We start from the raw sequence: 21,356 nt of genomic DNA on the forward strand, positions 1-21,356 counted from the left end.
TGTTTTCATGAACTATCGCTGTAAGTCCTCCATTTTAGATTGCATTTTGTACATACTAGAAATTGCATTGTAAAACTTATTTACAATCTTGTTAGATATGTATGTTACTTATGTTAAATAGTTGATAGTTCATCATTGAAGAAATCTGCTTTTAATTTAAACACAGAAACGAATGAAAGTGCATGCATAATTAAAAGGCTTTTCCAAGCTTGCTACAATGGTCAAGGGAAATGCCCTTCTGTGTCCTGGCTCCATGAGGTTTGAATGTAAATAGCACAGACTGGCTGCACTAACGTGATATTAAACTGGTTGTAGATATCATTGAAAACGTAATTTGAATGTTAATGTGAAATCTCATGACAAGTCATTTGTAGACGTTTGCAGAAGTGATGGTCAATTAGTCATACATGTTGTCATATAAAACATATATGCAACATTAATTCTTGAATGTGCAGGGAATAATTCTAACACAAAGTAGACCTTGACTGTAAAGAACTACAATGACAAAAGTAGAGTATTTATTAACAATTACACCAGTGTAGTTTATTTATGCAAGCAGTTTGTCCCTACAGATAAAAAAAAAAAAAGCCACTGTCAAGCGGTTGGCACATTTATGTTCAAAACAAATTAATGATACAGCTTGCTACTAAGAATTCTATAGTGAGAGTACAAAAAGACTAATACGAGGACAGAGAGAGTGAGCCAGAGAGAGAGAGATTAAAAGTCTGAGAGAAAGAGTAAGATACATATATATATATAGAGAGAGAGAGAGAGAGAGAGAGAGAGAGAGAGAGAGGCAGAGAGAGAGGGGGTGTAAGGGTTCAGAGAAAGCATCAAGTTAGGGGCTCAACAAGCAATAGTAATAGAAAGGTGAGAGTAGGACTCAGAGGGAGTTAGAGATCACCACAAAGTAAACAGGCACAAATCAAACACACCATCGAAGAGTTTGAGTTTCAGCGCAATGTATTCAGCATAGGATTCAAATTACTGCACATTATGAAGAAGGGGATGACCCAGCAAGACAGTCGCATATAACAAACTCATATAAAGGTGAAATGAAACTGTTTTTCTTGTTTTTAACTTTTTTATTTTTTTTCCCACATTATTATTATAATTATTATTTTTGATCCAGTAAAAACGATTACCATTGAATCCATGACCATGCCACAAATAACACTTAGGTTCACAGTCTTTACCTAACATTACAGGGATCTGACTGTGCAGTCAGCACCCCAATGCACTTACACCGAGAAAGAGCTCACAAAATGGTCACATAAGTGCACAAAACTAGCTCTTAGAAACACTGACAGAACATGACTTGCCAGGCATTAAAAGAATAAGACATCTCCATTGTCTGATATAATAATGACTTGTTAGCAAGACAATGAGTAACTGTTACCGTCATCAAGATAATAGAATACAGTAGCTCTTTAAATATTTGTTTTCATTGAGACATTCCCCTTTGAAAATAAAACCCACTAAAAGAAGTGATCTGTCACAAAACATTACTGTGTCGCCTGGATTTTGCATCTCCTCTCCTCTTTTTTTTCTTAGGTTTACATAAGAGTACCCTCCCTCTCCCCACCCTATCCTTGAATGGAATGTGTTTTTCAATCTAATACGAATTCACCTGAAGTTTAAGTGCTAACGTACAGTACATACATTTACAGAATGACTATATACAAAAGCTGAAAGTAATAATCGTCAAATAAAAACCCTGTCAGCTTAACTGTGTCTGTATCTGTATCTATAGGAAAATAAAAAAGAGGGGACATAACACTGTTGGCTTGTGCATGTGTAGCTTGCTGCCAGTAAAGGGAGAGTTGCATTGTTAACATAGAGGAAGTCATGGATACTGGCAGATTTTAAATGCTTGAAATCCACTTAAAAGTGGTCATAAAATAGCCCCTTTCCTCTCCCTCTCAGAGAAGTTACAATGCCACCCACTGGCACACTGCGGACTACCTGAAAACTAGACTAGCATGGCAAACAAATAATGACCATGGTGTACTGATCTTGATAATGCTATGCAATGGCATCTGTAGAAAAATAATAAATAAACACTTTATGGTACATCTGTTATATCTTAATTTAGTTTTTTTGTCTTTCTTTCTCAGTTTTTTGAGTTTTCTTTTACCAAAATATTGCAAAATGAACAAACCATCTGCTGGTTTCGGGCTTTATACCTTCTAATTAGTAAAAAAGAAGGAGAGAAAGAGAGAGAGAGAGAGAGAGAGAGAGAGAGAGAGAGAGAGAGAGAGAGAGAGAGGGAGAGAGAAAGACAGATAATTATTTATCTTTAAACCAAAATTTTTTTTTCATGCTTTAAGTCTTTGATAATGACACCTTAAGAGACAAACACACATGAAAAAATGTGCTTTTTTTAAACCCCAAAACCGACCCTCTACATAATAATGATTCATGTACAGTTTTGATGATACATTTTGTCCAAAAAGTTAAATGTATTCAAAAAGTATAGTATGGGATGGAAAAAAGGAACTGCACAATTTCTTAAAAAAAAAAAAAAAACAATAATGTGAAAAAACCTATACAACACTACAGCACTAACACATAATATTAATAATAATAATAATAATAATAATGTTTGTGCGAGAGGTAATGGGTTGGCCATGGGGTTGGTCATACGACACACCACCTGGACTGCACCAGTGCCAAAACTCCCATCAACAGGAAGTGAAGGCACTGAGGGTCCTCTCGCCCTCACCACTGCTTCCTGTCTTATGTGTAGGCATTGAGCCGTTCCTTGGAGCGCGTAGAGTGGATGTCATGCAGCTCCTGCTCCTCCTTGGACTTGCAGTCCTCGTATTTTTGCATTTTACATGCGTCTTTCACATAGGCCCAGTTGGCAGACAGCACCATCAGGTAGTGGATCTGAAGCAACATCATAGTAAATATCGTCAACACAAACTCAGTCAGCAAAACCTTCTGACTTTCTGTATTTGTACATTTTATACAGTTTTACATTGTTTTATACACCTGACCACAATGGGTTAACCCTTTAATGCATACCTCTAGTCTTTAGTGAACCCGGACCTGATTCCACCCCCTTTACCTCATTCATTTTTTTGGAGTATGCTCCTACTTCTTTAGTAGGCTATTCCTCAACCTATCAGTTATGAATAATGTAACAATAATAAAAATACAAAATTTCAGCAAAAAGAAAATTCTAATTGCTTTGTTAGCAAAACTGTATAGGTTTGTTAGTGACCAGAGATATGAAAAAGTGTCAAGTCCCAATATTTACTTGTGCTTTCATAAATTATATTTTTATGATTATTATTTAATATCTAGCCTATATAAGTTTACTATCACAGGAGATCTATTTTTTTGTTTATTACAGGACAAATGAGTACTATATTTATACAAATGACTACTGTATCATGTGTATTTTTTGTATCCCATATGCATGTACGTGTATTATAAGCTATCTCTTACTCAAGGTGGCACTATTGTTTCAGTGATTGACTTTATTTACATTTGACATTGCTATTTAATGAAGCAACTTGAAAGTAAACTATAGTAAAATATGATTATTTATTATATTCTATCATTGTATAATTGTCTTGAAAATGTTTTGAAAATCTTACACTCTGGGCAGATATACATGCTGGGTCGATAAAGATTTTAGGTATGTAATAATGTTTGGCAAAACACCTATGCATTTAAGAGTTAAGAGAAATGAAACCTAAATATTATTATTTCTTTAAACGGATAGTTCACTCCAAAAAACGATAATTCTGTCATCATTTACTCACCAAATCCATATGAATTTCTTCTGTAGAGCACAAAAGGAGAATGTTAGGGAATGACAGTCTCTGTCACATTCACTTGCATTGTATGGAAAAAGGATGAAATGATAGTGAATGGTGACTGAGGGTGTCATTCTCCCTAGCATCTCTTTTCATGTTCCACAGAAATAAAAAAAAAAGTCATGCAGGTTTGGAACAACATAAGGGTGAGTAATTGATGCTGCCATTTTCATTTGTGATTGAATTATCCCTTTTAATCTATTTATTTGCAGTATTAACATATCAAATTGTTAATTATCAGTTTGTATCATGATCTCATGTGTAAATTGAATAAAGATCTTTTGCTTGTGCAGAACAGGCTATGATGACGCATGTTGGTCGCTCTAAATTTAGCTGTGGCACCAGCAGGAGGCAGCATTGTAAAGCAGCCAGACTCCTCTCATATGCGCACTGGCAGCTTGCCTTGGGTTTGCAGGAAATTCAACAGTCTACTTGAAATATGCATGAATGTACTAATTAATATTATGTATCACAGAAAAAAGCTATTAAAACATAAATTGAGGTATATGTTTAAAATTTTTGTCATTCAAAGTCTATATCTATATTATTATCTATATACAAATATATTTTAACCACACAAATGTCTAATTTGACAAAAAAATTAAAATAATTAAAAGTAATTTTAAGTATTGTCATTTATGTTAGCACACGCTATATGTTGCTTACTTTAGAGCATCAACTCGCTTGATTATGCAGATTACATGCACAAAGCATGCTTTTTAGTTTTATGAGGCCACACCCTGATTCTCTCATCTTGACAAAAAAGGAACGCTTGGTAAATATTATATTTCCCATAGAGTGTGAGGACACATCGTGTTTAACAATTAGTTGGCTACAATTACATTTTTCCGCAGCAGGAGACGGAAAAGCTCTTACTTTAATTTGCTACATCATCACAGACAAACAACCACGTTCTCTTTTCAGAAAATGGTTCCTCGCAAATTACCGAACACTGCGTGCTACAAGCTCTAGGGCCTTTCTTCTCGCAGTTTCCATGACAACAAAAACGATATGCCCACCGTCTCTTCGTGTATGTGTGTCAGAGAGACGAAGAGAGACAGAGAAAGAGATAAAGAGAGCTGAGAGAGAGAGAGAGAGAGAGAGAGAGAGAGAGAGAGAGAGAGAGAGAGAGAGAGAGATGAAAACAAAAAAACAGATTTAAAAGAACAAGAGAGCTTCCAGTGCAACCCATGCTTGAGGAACGCAGTGCCAATGATTCATGACTTTACATGGCTCCTTTAGACCCACATAAAAAAGCTGAAATGGGTGATGTCATTCATTCAGCTTGCATCATCATCATCATCAGCAGCATAACTAACACACTGTTACCAAAGTGTCTTCACAACTTTTCTGATAACTTTGCTGGTAACTTTTTGACATCTATCACCATGATATAGACTGTTGATCATTATTGACTGTAAAGAATGAATGCCTTAAACATAAATTTATAATTTGCCAATAGCCAGGCAACAAAATAGTATTTGAATCATATTTGGAAAATGTAAATAAATATTAAGAGCATTCTGATTGTAAAAAGAAAGAAAGAAAGAAAGAAAGAAAGAAAGAAAGAAAGAAAGAAAGAAAGAAAGATGTAGTGTAAACACACACAAAAAACTTACCATTGCAATAACAGCTGCTCCAGCCCCAGCCAGCGCACAGACAAACAGATGGAAAGTCATATCCAGCTTTAAAGAAAAGAATGCTCATTTAGTTAATATTAAGGGTTGCTTTTCATTGTAATGAGCTATAAAATATGATACAAACATAATAATTTGTGAATATAGCTGTCCATGTCTGTGAAAAAAGTTTTACTCATAAAGTCATGATATGTCATTTTGAAACATATGTATATAATCATGCCCACTCACACTAGTCACATCAGTAACCTTATAAAAACGTTTTTACATGGAACAGGGCACCCTCAAGGGGGCTGCCATTTTAGAATAACATGACCAGCTGAATACTACTCGCCTAATCTCAGTAACTGTCGTTTTATTAGACAGTTTCACTCTTGGATTGAATTAACTATGGTTGATTGGGAATAATGAATTTCTACAGTGGCACCTGTAACTGAAAACTATTGATTTTTCAATAAAAAATTTTTTATTGATTTGTAGATATATATAACAAAGAAAGCCAGCATTTATACATTGAATCAACATTTAACATTTAACACCCATTATTAACCCTCCCCAATCACCAAACCCACCCGGACCCCCAACAAACACCCCTGTGGTGAAAACTATTGATTTTGAATTTTTCTGCATCCACACTACCAGTTGTTACTGTAAGTCAAAGATGACAAAACAAATAGTTACTAAGCGCACCTTTAAAGGGTTAGTTCACCCAAAACAGAAAATACAGTCATTGTTTACTCACCCCTGTGTTGTGACAACCCCATATTACTTTATTTTTCTCAACAAATGGATTCAAATCAACAAGCGTTGAACCAAAGTGCTGTACAATTAGAAAAGAAAAGCCATAGAACTCAATAAACATGATAAATAAATAAAAGAAAACAATAAAATTATGACAGGGCTAGATACAACACACAGAGTAAGAAGTCAGGGTGTCAAACTCTACTCAAGTTGAAAGCCAATGCGAAGAGGTGGGTCTTCAGCAGTGATAGTCTCAGCAGGCCTTATATGGAAAGGTAAGCTGTTACATACAGTGGGTACGGAAAGTATTCAGACCCCCTTCAATTTTTCACTCTTTGTTATATTGCAGCCATTTGCTAAAATCATTTAAGTTCATTTTTTTTCCTCATTATTGTACACACAGCACCCCATATTGACAGAAAAACACAGAATTGTTGACATTTTTGCACATTTATTAAAAAAGAAAAACTGAAATATCACATGGTCCTAAGTATTCAGACCCTTTGTTCAGTATTTAGTAGAAGCACCCTTTTGATCTAATACAGCCATGAGTCTTTTTGGGAAAGATGCAACAAGTTTTTCCACATCTGGATTTGGGTATCCTCTGCATATCCTCCTTGCAGATCCTCTCCAGTTCTGTCAGGTTGGATGGTAAACGTTGGTGGACAGCCATTTTCAGGTCTCTCCAGAGATGCTCAATTGGGTTTAAGTCAGGGCTCTGGCTGGGCCATTCAAGAACAGTCACGGAGTTGTTGTGAAGCCACTCTTTCGTTATTTTAGCGGTGTGCTTAGGGTCATTGTCTTGTTGGAAGGTGAACCTTCGGCCCAGTCTGAGGTCCAGAGCACTCTGGAGAAGGTTTTCGTCCAGGATATCCCTGTACTTGGCTGCATTCATCTTTCCCTCGATTGCAACCAGTCGTCCTGTCCCTGCAGCTGAAAAACACCCCCACAGCATGATGCTGCCACCACCATGCTTCACTGTTGAGACTGTATTGGACAGGTAATGAGCAGTGCCTGGTTTTCTCCACACATACCGCTTAGAATTAAGGCCAAAAAGTTCTATCTTGGTCTCATCAGACCAGAGAATCTTATTTATCACATCTTGGAGTCCTTCAGGTGTTTTTTTAGCAAACTCTATGCAGGCTTTCATGTGTCTTGCACTGAGGAGAGGCTTCCGTCGGGCCACTCTGCCATAAAGCCCCGACTGGTGGATGGCTGCAGTGATGGTTGACTTACTACAACTTTCTCCCATCTCCCGACTGCATCTCTGGAGCTCAGCCACAGTGATCTTTGGGTTCTTCTTTACCTCTCTCACCAAGGCTCTTCTCCCCCGATAGTGCAGTTTGGCCGGACGGCCAGCTCTTGGAAGGGTTCTGGGCAGCAGACATTTTTTTGTAACCTTGGCCAGATCTGTGCCTTGCCACAATTCTGTCTCTGAGCTCTTCAGGCAGTTCCTTTGACCTCATGATTCTCATTTGCTCTGACATGCACTGTGAGCTGTAAGGTCTTATATAGACAGGTGTGTGGCTTTCCTAATCAAGTCCAATCAGTATAAATCAAACACAGCTGGACTCAATTGAAGGTGTAGAACCATCTCAAGGATGATCAGAAGAAATGGACAACACCTGAGTTAAATATATGAGTGTCACAGCAAAGGGTCTGAATACTTAGGACCATGTGATATTTCAGTTTTTCTTTTTTTAATAAATGTGCAAAATGTCAACAATTCTGTGTTTTTCTGTCAATATGGGGTGCTGTGTGTACAATAATGAGGAAAAAAAATGAACTTAAATGATTTTAGCAAAAATCATTTAAATTTAAATTTAAATGATTTTAAATTTAAAATTTAAGGGGTCTGAATACATTCTTTACCCACTGTAGATTAGGAGCAGCCACTGCAAAGGCTCGATTGCTCTGTTTTTGAGCCTGGATCTCGGAACATCCAAGAGCATCTGGTTGTCTGACCTCAGTGCTCTAACCGGGGTATGATGATGCAAGAGATCTGCTAAATAAGGTAGTGCCAAGCCTTTTAAATCCTTAAAAGCAAGCAATAAAATCTTAAAATCAACCCTAAAATGTACAGGAAAAAAGTGTAGAGAGGCTAGAACTTGTGTTATGTGATCACTCTGAGGTAAGAGATTAATTTATCAAAACAAGAACACTTGGCCCAAGAACAGGCGAGAGGGGACACTGTCTGAGGGACACATTGTAGGCAGCATATGCTGAACAACTTCTGTTAAAACAATGTCATATAATGGAAGTTTATGGTGACCACCTCTTCAAGCTTCAAAAGAATGCAAAAGTATTATTCAGAAATCTATTAAATGATTCCATGAGACTCACGATTGTGTTGACTGTTGCTCTCCTCTGCACATTTATGAGACTGTATGAGAGCAAGTTCAAACAGCCTCGGATCATGAAATGGGGCGTTCAAGCGGAAAATAATTTTATTTATCTAAAAACAGGTCCACAGCGATATAAACAACAGAAAACAACACAGATGCACACAAACCATAGAATCAAACTTAGTCTGAATTTGTAGTCGGAGAATGCATTTCTATGCCCAGCCTCATTTGTTTGAAACAGTGTACTCAATCAAACCGAGAGTTAGAGGAGGCGGGAATGTCTTCTGTCCATTCTGAACGGGTGAGCATTTGTGACAGACCTCTGACTGAAGAGAGCAATATCTCAGTGAAAACATTCAGGTGTGACATTCGTGGCCAAAATTAAGTCATTTTTAACCGGCTATTGAGATGCTGGCTTCAATATACTGTTATGTGAACGTTTTTGGACCAGTGCCAGACCAGTTCACAGCAGGCGGGGCTGCCCAGCACAAATTGTGCGATGCTGAAAATAGCAACCAAGCTATCGATAGACTGTAACATCGCTCGTCATGGCTGGTTGGGACAAAAACTCTGATTAACAGAGAAAACAAACCTATTATCACGTGTAGTTTGCTGTCAGGTTAGGACACAGTTTCCATCAACTTTTATTATGCGCATTTTGGGATATTGAAAAAAACTGCTGAATGGAAACACCAAGATGTGAGTAAATCTCCAAAATGCCCATAAAAAAAATATTCACTGGCTTGAGTTGAATAATATTTTTTATTCGATAAGAAGAAATGTGTATGAACTATGATGGAAACACATTAAGCGAATAAACTCCTATTGTATTTGTTAGAAATAAAAGATGCGCAACAAAACTGACTGAAAAACGTGTTTATTACTGGACTAACCAGCGTACCAATAATCACATCTGAAATATTGCTTTAGTCATCCTGAAATAACGGTGGCTAGAAAATCCAAAGAGTTTGCAGAGCAAGTAAGTTGAAAACAAACTTGAAATGTATGGACGAGAAGGTATATTGGTACATTGACAGAAAAATATGTTATAGTTCCAAATGTTATAGTCATAAGGATGGATGAGCTCCCAGAAGTGTGTGATGCACTGTCGCTCCCTAAAATGAGACAATGTTCTTTAGTGTTTTGTTTGCATGCTCTAAACCACCAGTATTTTATTAATAAAACTGTAGCAGTGTTAATGTAACACTGCTACAGTTTCTCCGGAAGTGAAATTTCATCTTTTTGAACACATTTGGATGGAAAAGCAACTTTATTCACACATTGTTTTTGCGATAATATGGTTTCTCGCATAAATTAAATTCACAACTTGGATGGAAACATAGCTATTGAGAACCCCATTTCAAATAAAGAAGGCTGGGCATAGAAATGCATCTATTCTCAGACTAAAAACCCATCTCATCAGAAATATTTAGGAAGTTTCGTTCACTGCTTTGTGCATTTGTGTTGTGTTCAGTCATAAATATTGCTGTAGCGGACACGTTTTTAGATAAACAATGAGATTTCACTTGAACGCCCTGTCTCGCAACAGATACTGCTCTCGTGCAGTCTCATGAACGTGCAGAGGAGATCAATGGTCGGTCAACAGTTTCATTAGAATTCGGTTTGTTTCTCCAAACCTTAATGAATGCTTACATAACCATTACTCTCATGGAATAATTTATTAGACTTCTGAATTAAATTTCTGTGTGCTTTTGAATCTTGAAGAGGTGGTCACCATAAACTGCTATTGAATGACATCACTGAGCACAAATGTTTTTCACAATTTCTCCCTTTGTGTCATATGGGGTTATAACAACATATGGGTGAGTAAACAATGACTGAATTTTAATTTTTGGGTCAACTATCCCTTTAAAGAAATACAGAGAATATTTGCACAAGTGCAAATAATACAATATTAGATACTATACACCCCTAACTAAATACTAACATACAATACAGGGACATCACTACAGCGTGTTTTTTGAGAGTCCCACAAGCACCCCACACCAACCCCTATCCCTAACCCTAACTTTCCCTTAGAAAAATGAACCATGGTTTTACTAAAATAAACAAAAGTATGGTATTTTGTAGTAAAGTCATTGTAACCACAAAATTGTTTAACATGGTAACTATATTAACACTATTTTACTATAGTAACTCGATTGTTAATTGCATTTAACCCATAGCTTCAGCCAAAAAATGTGGTTACTATAATATTACTATAGTAAAACCATTGTTAATTATACCCAGACAAAACCTTGACCTTCACAGTGACCAAATCACTGCAAGGAAATTAACCTTTATTTTAATTTTCATTTATTATTTTATATTTAAATATTACATATATATATTAAAGGAAATATTAATAGTGGAGACAGGAAACAGGATGGGAAAAAGCGGGACAAAAGCCAGAATTGAACCCAGGTCGTCTGCATGAAAAAAGCACATCCACACTAGAGGCATAGTTTGTCTTCAATTTCTATGTTCCCACCAGACTATTGGAGTACAAATAGCCATGCTGTGTGTCAGGTGCTATTTACACCTTTACGTAGTGCAAATTAGTCACTCTGTCACTTTATAGAACCGTAAACTCACCTCATTTGATTCACACATATTGTAGAACTTCTTTGATCCTGCACATACAGTCTTCTCCTCTCCAATGGGCACAACACCTAAAATCCAGAAAATTTATCACCCTCAAAAGCAAGAACAATCTTTGTTTATAAGGTATTTGGGGTGATAGGAATGGATAGCACACAGATCATATTTGCATAACTTCCCAAAAGAAAGTGCAAAACAGCAATAACAAAACAACTGTTCAAAACCATCTGTTTAGTTGCGCAGAACATAAACTTCAGCCAGCAAAAGATTGTAAAGCATACCAAACTGGCGTGGGTCAAGACATAAACTTGCTTTCTCCAGGGCAGTCGTGTTTTGGCAAATGGTCCAGATGTTGAAATACATGAAGACAGGCAAAGAGGTGAATGCTGTCACACCCAGCCAAGCCAACATGAAGATGTACGTCAGCATGATGAACTGGTGAAAAAAAGTTTTAAAGCTTCTGTATAGATGTCAGGGCACTCTAATGACAAGCATCAAGCATTTCACAACTATAAATTTCATTTAAGCATAGAATAGTCTAGATTCTAAATGAAAATATATCTATCACTTTAAAAAAAAATCTTCAGTCCATTTTTAAGATTTCAATTGTACAACAAATTTCCAATAAAATGAATTAAGTAACCTGTGTACATTTTGTGAATCCAGAATAAATGTAGAAGTATAATAAAAGTATTTTATTAAAATTAATGAGTATGAACTTTAAATACTTAATAAACAAGAATTATTTTTAAACAATACATTTGAGTAAATATCAAAGCCAGTTTTCTTTGGCATTAATTGAACTATTTTTTGCTTGTAAAGTCAAGCACCCTTAAATAAATGTAATTTCAACCATTTGTTTAGATCTTACTTTTGACAGGTTTATTTATTTGAGTAAAAACAAGAAATAAAGTGAAAACTGTAACATGAATTCACTAAGCAGTGTTTAACTATAAGTGTTATCATTTATTGGGGTTTGGGTAAATTAATTACAATAATTGCAACCACCACATCGATTCATGTTTCACTTGGCACAAATGAAAGAATAGTAACATGTGCTGCAGTTACTTGTAGTGGTTATGTAGTTGCCCTTTTCTTAATTACAATGCATCAAGTGTTCCAAGTGAATTCTTACCCATGCACTGACGCAGCGTCCACAGGTGGTGATCTTGAAGTCTCCATACAAGTCCTTGATCGCTCCACTGGTGAAGAAGCCTTCTACCATCAGGAGAATGCCATACACAAAGAATGCAGAGGCAATGCCGTAGATCACGTACTTGATAATGTCAATGCTGCGGAAAAGATAAAAATGAATTCAATAAGGTCAATATACTATTTATAGGAATATTTCACATTGAAAATTTACTTTTTCTCACTGAAACCTAACGTACAGCTTCAGAAGACTTGGAATATGACACATGAGTTGCATGGAGTACTTTTATGATTCTTTTGGGTGATTATATTAAGGCAAAATGTTTCTTTTTAGGCGAGCTATTCCTTTTAAAAAAGAAAGAAGTTTCTTTGTGAATGGGTTGGACTATACTAACAGTAAATTTTTATGTTTTATGCATTTCAATATTATAATGAATATATATTTCTATACTACATTAGATTTTTTTTTTTGCCACATTTATATTTAGAGGACTATAATCAAAAGAACGCTCTATATAATCATATAAAAGTATATATTATCACTTACATTGTAAAGACATCCAAGGCATCTCCAGGTGCCCTGATCACCTCAAAGTAGTTCTGGAGGATGGTGACCGTTCCAGAAAGAGCTTCATGTCCACATCCACAGAAGAGCGCCACCCCAGCATACAGCAGGATGGTGGCAATCAGGGATGGATAAGGGATGCCACCTAGACATTTCAGACAACACTCCATACATCCTGAGGAAAAGAAAAACAGAGGTCGTTATTGATCTGAAAGGTATGGTTGTGTGGAACAAAGCGCTTTATCTATCTATCTATCTCAAAGCTTGGTGATTACAGATAGATAGATAGATAGATAGATAGATAGATAGATAGAGAGAGAGAGAGAGAGAGAGAGAGAGAGATAGATAGATAGATAGATAGATAGATAGATAGATAGATAGATAGATAGATAGATAGATAGATAGATAGATAGATAGATAGATAGATAGATAGATAGATAGATAGATAGGATGGGTGGGGGAACTTTTCAATAGCTTCATATCATCATAACAACAATCTATTTGACTATTTGCATTGCAATAAACTGAGGTTAACAGACTCAGAAATGGATGGCTCAATTTTGAGCTAGTTATGATGAATGCAAGGATGGATGAATGGATGGATGGATGGTGAAAAGTTGTTGGTGCAGTCATTCAAAAAATTCTAAATTCACAATAATGTTCAACTGACTGAGACGCTTTCTCTGTGTAATATTAAAAAATGGTTTCAACAGCTTTTGCTATTTAATGCTATTTAAAAGAGAAGTCTCCTCATTCAGAGAGCAAAACAAGAATAAATGGCCATGTATGCCCAGTGTCTAGCTTCTGCCTGACAAGACTAACAAGTACCCAGACACTTGGAGTTAAAACCTCAATTCATTCACTCCGAGCTCGGTCCAGTGCGGTCCAGCTGACTACTCTGTATGTGTGTATGTTACTCTCCAGTGATTTCCGAAATTGGCCCTGCAGCAGACAGTTTTAAATTCTCTCCTTGGCATCATATTTCAGAGTGAATCATAACCGTATGATTCATGAATAACAAAATGCATGAGAGGCTCAGAGCAGGGATGGACTGTGACACTTACCGATTCTGATTGAGCTTTTTCAAATGATTGATGTATATATATATCTGTTCATTACAGAATCTTATAATGTAATGCAAATACTGAATTTATCTATGACTATTTGTTCAGACAATGTATAATTTAGCAAGTGTGTACTTCATACTAAACATTCATGAAAATGTCATTTTGATACAGCTCAAATAGTTTTTTAACTCTGCATTTGTTTGGCAGCCCTTATAAAAAGAGTAATGGTCAACCTGCATGATTTATTAAAGAGTTATGAACATGGTTTGGTTGAGGCAAGTGCTCCTGATAGAATTCAGATTTTTGAATGTGAATTATGGAAGACTGTCAAACACTGCTATGGTAATGATGATGTAATAAACCTCAGACCTGGCTTAACCGTGGTTTTGGCAAGGGACCAACCTGTTGCTATAGCAACTGCTGTGGATTGCAGGCAGTGATGATATGAATGGGATCAGTTTCTTAATAGTGTTTGATATATCTACATAGTCTCTACCTTGCTAGCAAAGTTTCTGCTTAGCAATACTTTAGTTTATGTTGAATTCATGTTTATATGTTTAATATGGAACTCATATTTAACATTCACATGACACTAATTGCCTTTAGATTCCAATCACTGTTATGTGATTTCCTTTCATATTAAAACCAATGTAGGATTCTTGGTTGGCTGGGACTGGGAGTAATTGCATGTTCCAAAGCAGCAAATTACATTATCTTACAATGCAGTCTCAGTCATCACTCAAGGGTGTTAAAGGGCATTAAAAATGCATGCAGATTGCATGCTTACAGGCTCTTAAATCTTGTTTATTAAATAAATTCTCACAGGAACATATTGCTGGCAAAAATAAAATCACATGTGTAATATATTGTAATCGTATGCCATTTACCATATGGCAGCCAAAGCCAAAAATCATTTACCAGACTAATACAACACTATGTTATTACTATGTAAAATAAACCTGAAAGCAACCAAATCCACTGAACCCCTGGAACATTAAATATGACCAAACATTAAAATCAGGGCATTCTTGACTTTTATTGGACAATGTTAACCTCTTAAAAAGACATCTTCTGTCTAATGTAACCTAAATGTAGTTACGTTCCACATAAGATTTACTGACAAGCTGAATGTAATCTTAGACAGTTTAATATGAACAATTTGAGGTACTAGTCTGAAATTGCACTCATTAACATATGTTATTAACTTTGTCTGCTTCATAAGTTTGTTAGACACTTAGGTTACAAGACAATACGTTTATGGTAATAAGATAATTTGTTAACATTAGCTAACTACATTAGTTAGCATGAACTAACATTGAACAATATTTTCACAGCATTTGTTAATTTTGGTTAATGTTAATTTCAACATATAAGAACACATTTTTACAAAACGAAAGGTGTATATGCTAACATTAGTTAATGCATTATGAATAAACATGAACTAACAATGAGTATTTTGTATTAAGATGTTCAATATTAGTTCTTGATATCTAATGCATTAACTATTGTTAATAATGGAACTGTATCGTAAAGCGTTATCCTTAGATATAATGAAATACTGAATAAACAGACAAAATTTGCCAGAAGAACCTTGCTTTAATGCGACTGACTGTTGCTCTCAGACGTTAAACTGAATCCTATGTGCACAAAAGGGAGGCCTCACCCAAACAACACAAAAGCACTATCTAGGAGGGTCCTCTAACAGAGATTGCAACTCCTACCCCACCCCATTGCCCCAATTCCTCCCCCCATGTTCCTCGATCACCCCACCCAACGCCCATCTGTCAGTCTGACAGCCACAGTGCCAATGCTGCCTCACCCCTCCCCCATCCTCCAATTAATCCCTACAACTGTGGGGTCACTATGAACTAGTGGTCACCCTGATATCCAGACAAGTTCGTAGGGAAGCTTTCTCACACGACTCTCAAAGAACATGTAACAATGAGTCGTAGTCTAAACACTAATGCTAATCCTTACCATGGAGGATGGAGAGAAAGGGAGAGTGAGGGGATAAGGGAGTGTGACTGAAAAAAGAAAAAGACAGTGGGATTCCCAGAGACAGACAAATGGAGAGAAATATAGATGAAGAGGAAAAGCTTTCTTGAACTAATTGTCTAGAGAGTGATGATCATGCAGCAAAACAAGCTATTTTCTTGCTGTTTATTTTTACCCTTAAACACCCACAGTCAAATCTTTCCATCCATAGCTCAATCGGAACCTCTAAATCTTTCAGCCTTTGTCTAAATAATTTTCAAAAGGATCTGAATAATTTGCCAATTTAAAGTGATTAATATTTCATTAGACTGAATGCAGTTTTTCTGCCAAGATAAAATAATTTCAAACCAATTGAACTCGATCTCATCAAGTGGCTACATGAAGTGCACTGAGTGATCTCTGGCCCCTACCTAGAAGCAGGTTTTCATCATTGCACATCAACGCGGCTTCTCTGCGCATGTTTAATCAACCAGCAGGGTTGCCATAGCAATGGAGGTGTGGGCCCTGAGAATGGGCCGGGCCTGTACGAGCACCATGACCCACTTACAGCTCCGTGTGTCAACACATTCAGCGACAAACAGGATGAATGGGAGACACATTTACAAGGATTATGGGGGGTTGGGGAGGAACATAACTGTACTCAGTCCAGCCCTGGAAACAGCAGGAACGGCACTGACCACACGAATCTATACAGCCCTGCTGCTGTTGGAGCTGCTAGAAGATTCCCGTACTCTCTGCATCCTCCTCAATAACGCCCCAGCACTTTTCTCAGCAGAGATGAACCCATATGCAAGTTAGCTTGACTTGACTCCTTTGTCATAGCAACAATCCATGAGAAACAGTGATTTTCCTGCAATTAAGAGGTGTTTTTAAACACATCGCAAAAGCGGAGTACCTAAAGCACCCTTATCCGTGGTAAAATCACTCTAACACACAGACTTGATTGGCTCATTGTTTTTTACACCAGCAGCAACAGTAATATGATAAAGAAACCAATAATTCACAAACAATAATATAAATGTATTCATATAAACAAATTGGAAACAAACAATTGTGTTTGTAGTTGCCATGTAGCAACTCTGCACATTAATAAAGAATGTGTGGTCACAGATTTGCATTTATAATCCTTTCACCAAGGTGTGGCTAATCCAATCAAAATGAGCACTTGGAATTATCCGTTTTATAAATGTCCTTTTTTTAGAACTGTTCTCAAAACATTATTTTAACATCTGCAGAACGTAACGTATCTGTTCTCATGGTCATCTGGCATTTTGACAACAATATGGTGAACAATAGTGCACCAAACTCACTTACTATTAATAACCATGACTCAATTTTAAGGACAATTTTTGTAACTTCAAGTGTCCCTGAGAGGTTTGACCAAAGTGTGAGAACAAAAGAAGGGTCCAGATTAGAAGGTTGCCTCAGGATTACACAAGGTCATGTTTTTTGAAAGAAAGAATAAAAACAGGACATTTAAACTGCTAGAGAACTCACATCCCACAGAGGTATAGAATTAAAGTGACATGCTTTCAGTTTCATTTAAAGTTGCACGTTAAAACTTGTGTGGTCCATTTCATATCCAGCACACCCAAGAGAAGTTCCTTTACACCACAGGATCAATCTAATCATATTCTGATTGTAACAGAACAAAATAAATTCAAAACAAGTGATAATAACCTTTGTGTAATGCATCAGCTAATCACAACTTCTGGTGTGCATAATGAAACAGGTTTTTGTTACATGCCGAGTTGCTAAAGAAAGAGCAAGGTGTATAATAACACTCTCAAAAATGTCGACAAATTTTACTAATGTAGCACATATTGCTATCAACATCTTTGAAAGACTGTAGTATAGCAGACCAAGCTGAATACACACATTATGAATGTCTCTTATCAGAATCTTATCAGTGGATGATGTTACACAGTCAACTGAATTGGGACTGATAAGAACTCATCTAACAGACTTTCAACAATGGAGATGAGAGAACTTTTCAGGAAAAACCTATAAATAAGAAATGAGGAGTGGGATGGTGTGTGTGTGTTTATGGCCTAATGTCCTCTAATCGAATAATCATGAGAGGTAATGAAATGTCCATTCTCCCATGAGGCTCCTTAGTTCCCCACTTCATCTGTTGTGCAGAAGTCTGGGTCAGAGCACCAGTCAATGCATCTCAGTGAATAAACAATGCTGATCATTGGAAATTTGGTTTTATTTTATGGAGTTTAGAGACTAGTGGTTTGCAGTTGTGTAATCAAGGATGTCACCAAATCTAAAAGGTTGGTAATCTGGCCTTGGCAAACCATGTTGATCAATGACTTATCTAAAAATGTGGGGGTGGGGGTGGGGGGCATGTCTATGTTGGTTGTGGCCCTGACTATCATATTAGCAAGTAAACTGTAAAGTTTCATCAGGTTACATAATGTGCTTCATGTGGTAACACTTAAATTAAATTGTATTAGTCAAAATGTTATTTAATCTAACTATATAAACCAGATATATATATATAGTTATTTATTTATTTAAACAAAATGTTATGGGTTTGATCAAGTAGAAATAAATCCTTAAGTGTATTATGTATGAGAACGTGTGCCATTTAATTAGAATTGTTAGAATAATAAATGTGCATTATATTATATACCACCAATCATGTAATGGCATCTCTGGATCCAACAAATCAAATCCAGATAAGCAATAGATGAAACAATAAAACATCAAAACATCACAGTTACAACACCCCTACAGGTTGACCATAAATCACTGACAAATCTAATCTGACATATTATATGTGATATCACACAATCCCATGACTGAGAACAGAAGACCTGACATGGCTGCTAGCTTTATTCCATGATATCATCATGTACTGCTTTAGAAGGGAGTAGGCGATAGTAGGATATTTCGATCATAATATAATTTCCTGCCTTCATTTTTTATTCCCTTTTCATTTCCCACCATGTTTTAAATTGCATATATTTTCACTGTAGACCACCAAGACAAAAAAAAGGACCATATACAATGATTTCCGCCATTTGCTTGAAACCTCAGCCCCTGTAAATGATGGTCTTATAAATAGCAAGCTCCATCTCTCATACAAAGCAAACAAATGTCACTGCGTTAAAAATGAGGGAGCGAACCCCATGCAGCTGAGAAAATTGAAGAAAAGAAAAAGAGGGTTTGGTAAAGTCACAATGGCTGAATTAGGTTGAGGATTTAAATGTCCATTGCAGAAGCAGACTTTCCCGTCTGTCTCAGCCTCCCTCAGACAGACTGACAGAAATGCGCGGCAAACAAAGACAGTCCCCTCAGATTGTTCCCACACACACACACCCATAAAAACACACAAAACAGGATCCATCCCTTGCACACACCCCTCAACACAATCATTGTCCTATCTAATATCTATCAATCTATTAATTTGAAGATTTAAGGAGAATCTACTGTATATGTGCTCAGACTATTTTTTTTTACATTTTGAAAGAGAAAAAAATCTTGATATCCATTGCAAAATATTTGCATGAAATGTATTGTCTGTAAATTCATGAAAATGTGCATTGCAGCAAACACTTATTCGTGCATGAATAATAAAATCCTGCATTCTGATGTTTTTGATAACCTCATTTTATAATCCACAAGATCAGAGACAATGAAAAGCACTAAGGGATTAGGCACAAAGGTAAACAACACAACCAGAAAGATGGATGGGAAAATGCTGGGGAGGGGAATAAAGCATTCCTTTACCCTTCTGGGTCTGTCCCTCATCCATGTCCTCCTCCATGTCGCCTTGTCCTCCGATTTCGAGGGTCTCTACAGCGGTAACCAGCGTTGCGCCTGTGGGTTTATAGCACGCTCCTTATACACCTTCCCTTGCCTGCTTACCACAATAGAGGCTGAGGCTAGATCTCAGTGCACAAGTCTCTCACCCTCTCCCTCTCTTTCAGATTCTCACTCCCCCCTCCCTCAACTCACTCTCTAGCTACTGCTACTGCCCTGTTCCTCACAGACGAGAGCTGCTGTCAACACCGATTTTTTTCAGTTGACTTGCCTTCTGTGTGAGGAGGATCACTGTGGCATCTCAGCATGGGTTTGTACAAACCAGTGTGTGCCAAGACATTCAGACCTATATACCTCACAACATTTATATATGTGTATGTCAGGTAACAAAACCTATCATTCAACAAAAGCAGAGACAAACACAACAAACCGACAACCGCCCAAAAAATGGGTCGGTACATTGAGGCAGAGAGAGGTGGGTTTTTGGGGCGAATTGAGCACCAAGCCAATAATAGCCTCCACTTTACACCCCTCCTCTACAAAAAATGGTCAACGCTGAGTTACATCTCAGCTGAGCTCTGCTGCATTAAACTCAAGATCAAAAAACTAAAGATTACATTCATATTCTGTGTGATTGCAGCAACTGAATATAATAATTATTCTGAGGATTTAGATTACTGATACAAATGGTGCATAAAATAATATACATTTGGAAATATACATATCATACACATATGAAAAATGAAAATCAATCTGAGGTTCGGAAATATAAGGATGAAATCTTTAAGAGTGAGCTTTGTTCAGCTTCACTGCTTCTGTGTAAAACATGGATGAACTATAAATGCATGCAATGAATAACACATCATACTGTATGGTGCACTCGTGTGACATTTTGTGTATTTGTGTGTGTGATCTATGAAACATTCACTGTGTCATTCCAGGGTGACATAAAAGGCAAAAAAAGCCAGTTGTTTTTATTTTTGCACCTTTATTTAGACACCCATTTTTTATTAGAACTTGCAGAGTCATTATAATAACCTACAGTATACAAATAATGATCATTTGGCTTCATTTTGCAAAACTAATAGACAAACTTTTTAGGTTTTTTTTTTTTTTTGTTTAAAGCAATTTTTTTCTCCCTAATTTGGAATGCCCAATTCCCAATGCACTCTAATTCCTTGTGGTGGCATAGTGACTTGCCTCCATCCGGGTGGCGGAGGATGAATCTCAGTTGCCTTCGCGTCTGAGACTGTCAATCCCTGCATTTTATCACGTGGCTTGTTAAGCATGTTACCGCGCAGACGTAGCGCGTGTGGCTGCTCATGCTATTCTCCGCGGCATCCATGCACAACTCACCAAGCTCCCCACCGAGAGCAAGAACCACATTATAGTGACCTCGAGGAGGTTAACCCAACATGACTCTACCCACCCTGCTTAGGAAGCCTGACTGGAATCTCTCAGCACACCCTGGATTCAAACTTGTGACTCCAGGTATGGTAGTCAGCTTCTATACTTGCTGAGCTACCCAGGCCCCCTTTTAAAGCAATTTTTTATTTCAGTTCAAATTACATTTTTTATAAATTTATCTATTTTCAGAGAAACATGATGACTTTGTTTTGAACTGATTTAAGCGTTGATTGTACCAGTTG

General features: G+C 36.8%; 1 protein-coding gene across 1 annotated transcript; it reads right to left on the minus strand.

Annotated features, from left to right (window-relative positions):
• Nucleotides 1-945: 945 nt before the first annotated feature.
• Nucleotides 946-20,058, minus strand: gpm6aa (glycoprotein M6Aa). The gene is made up of 7 exons (XM_052089222.1): nt 19,675-20,058; nt 12,854-13,046; nt 12,290-12,446; nt 11,436-11,589; nt 11,149-11,225; nt 5,450-5,515; nt 946-2,892 (listed from the first exon to the last, which is right to left on the minus strand). The coding sequence occupies exons 1-7, from the start codon at nt 19,709-19,711 to the stop codon at nt 2,740-2,742; spliced, it is 837 nt and encodes a 278-aa protein (XP_051945182.1). The 5' UTR covers nt 19,712-20,058; the 3' UTR covers nt 946-2,739.
• Between the last annotated feature and the right edge of the window lie 1,298 nt (nt 20,059-21,356).

Source organism: Xyrauchen texanus, chromosome 23, assembly GCF_025860055.1.
Source record: "Xyrauchen texanus isolate HMW12.3.18 chromosome 23, RBS_HiC_50CHRs, whole genome shotgun sequence".
NCBI classification, from domain to species: Eukaryota; Metazoa; Chordata; class Actinopteri; order Cypriniformes; family Catostomidae; genus Xyrauchen; species Xyrauchen texanus.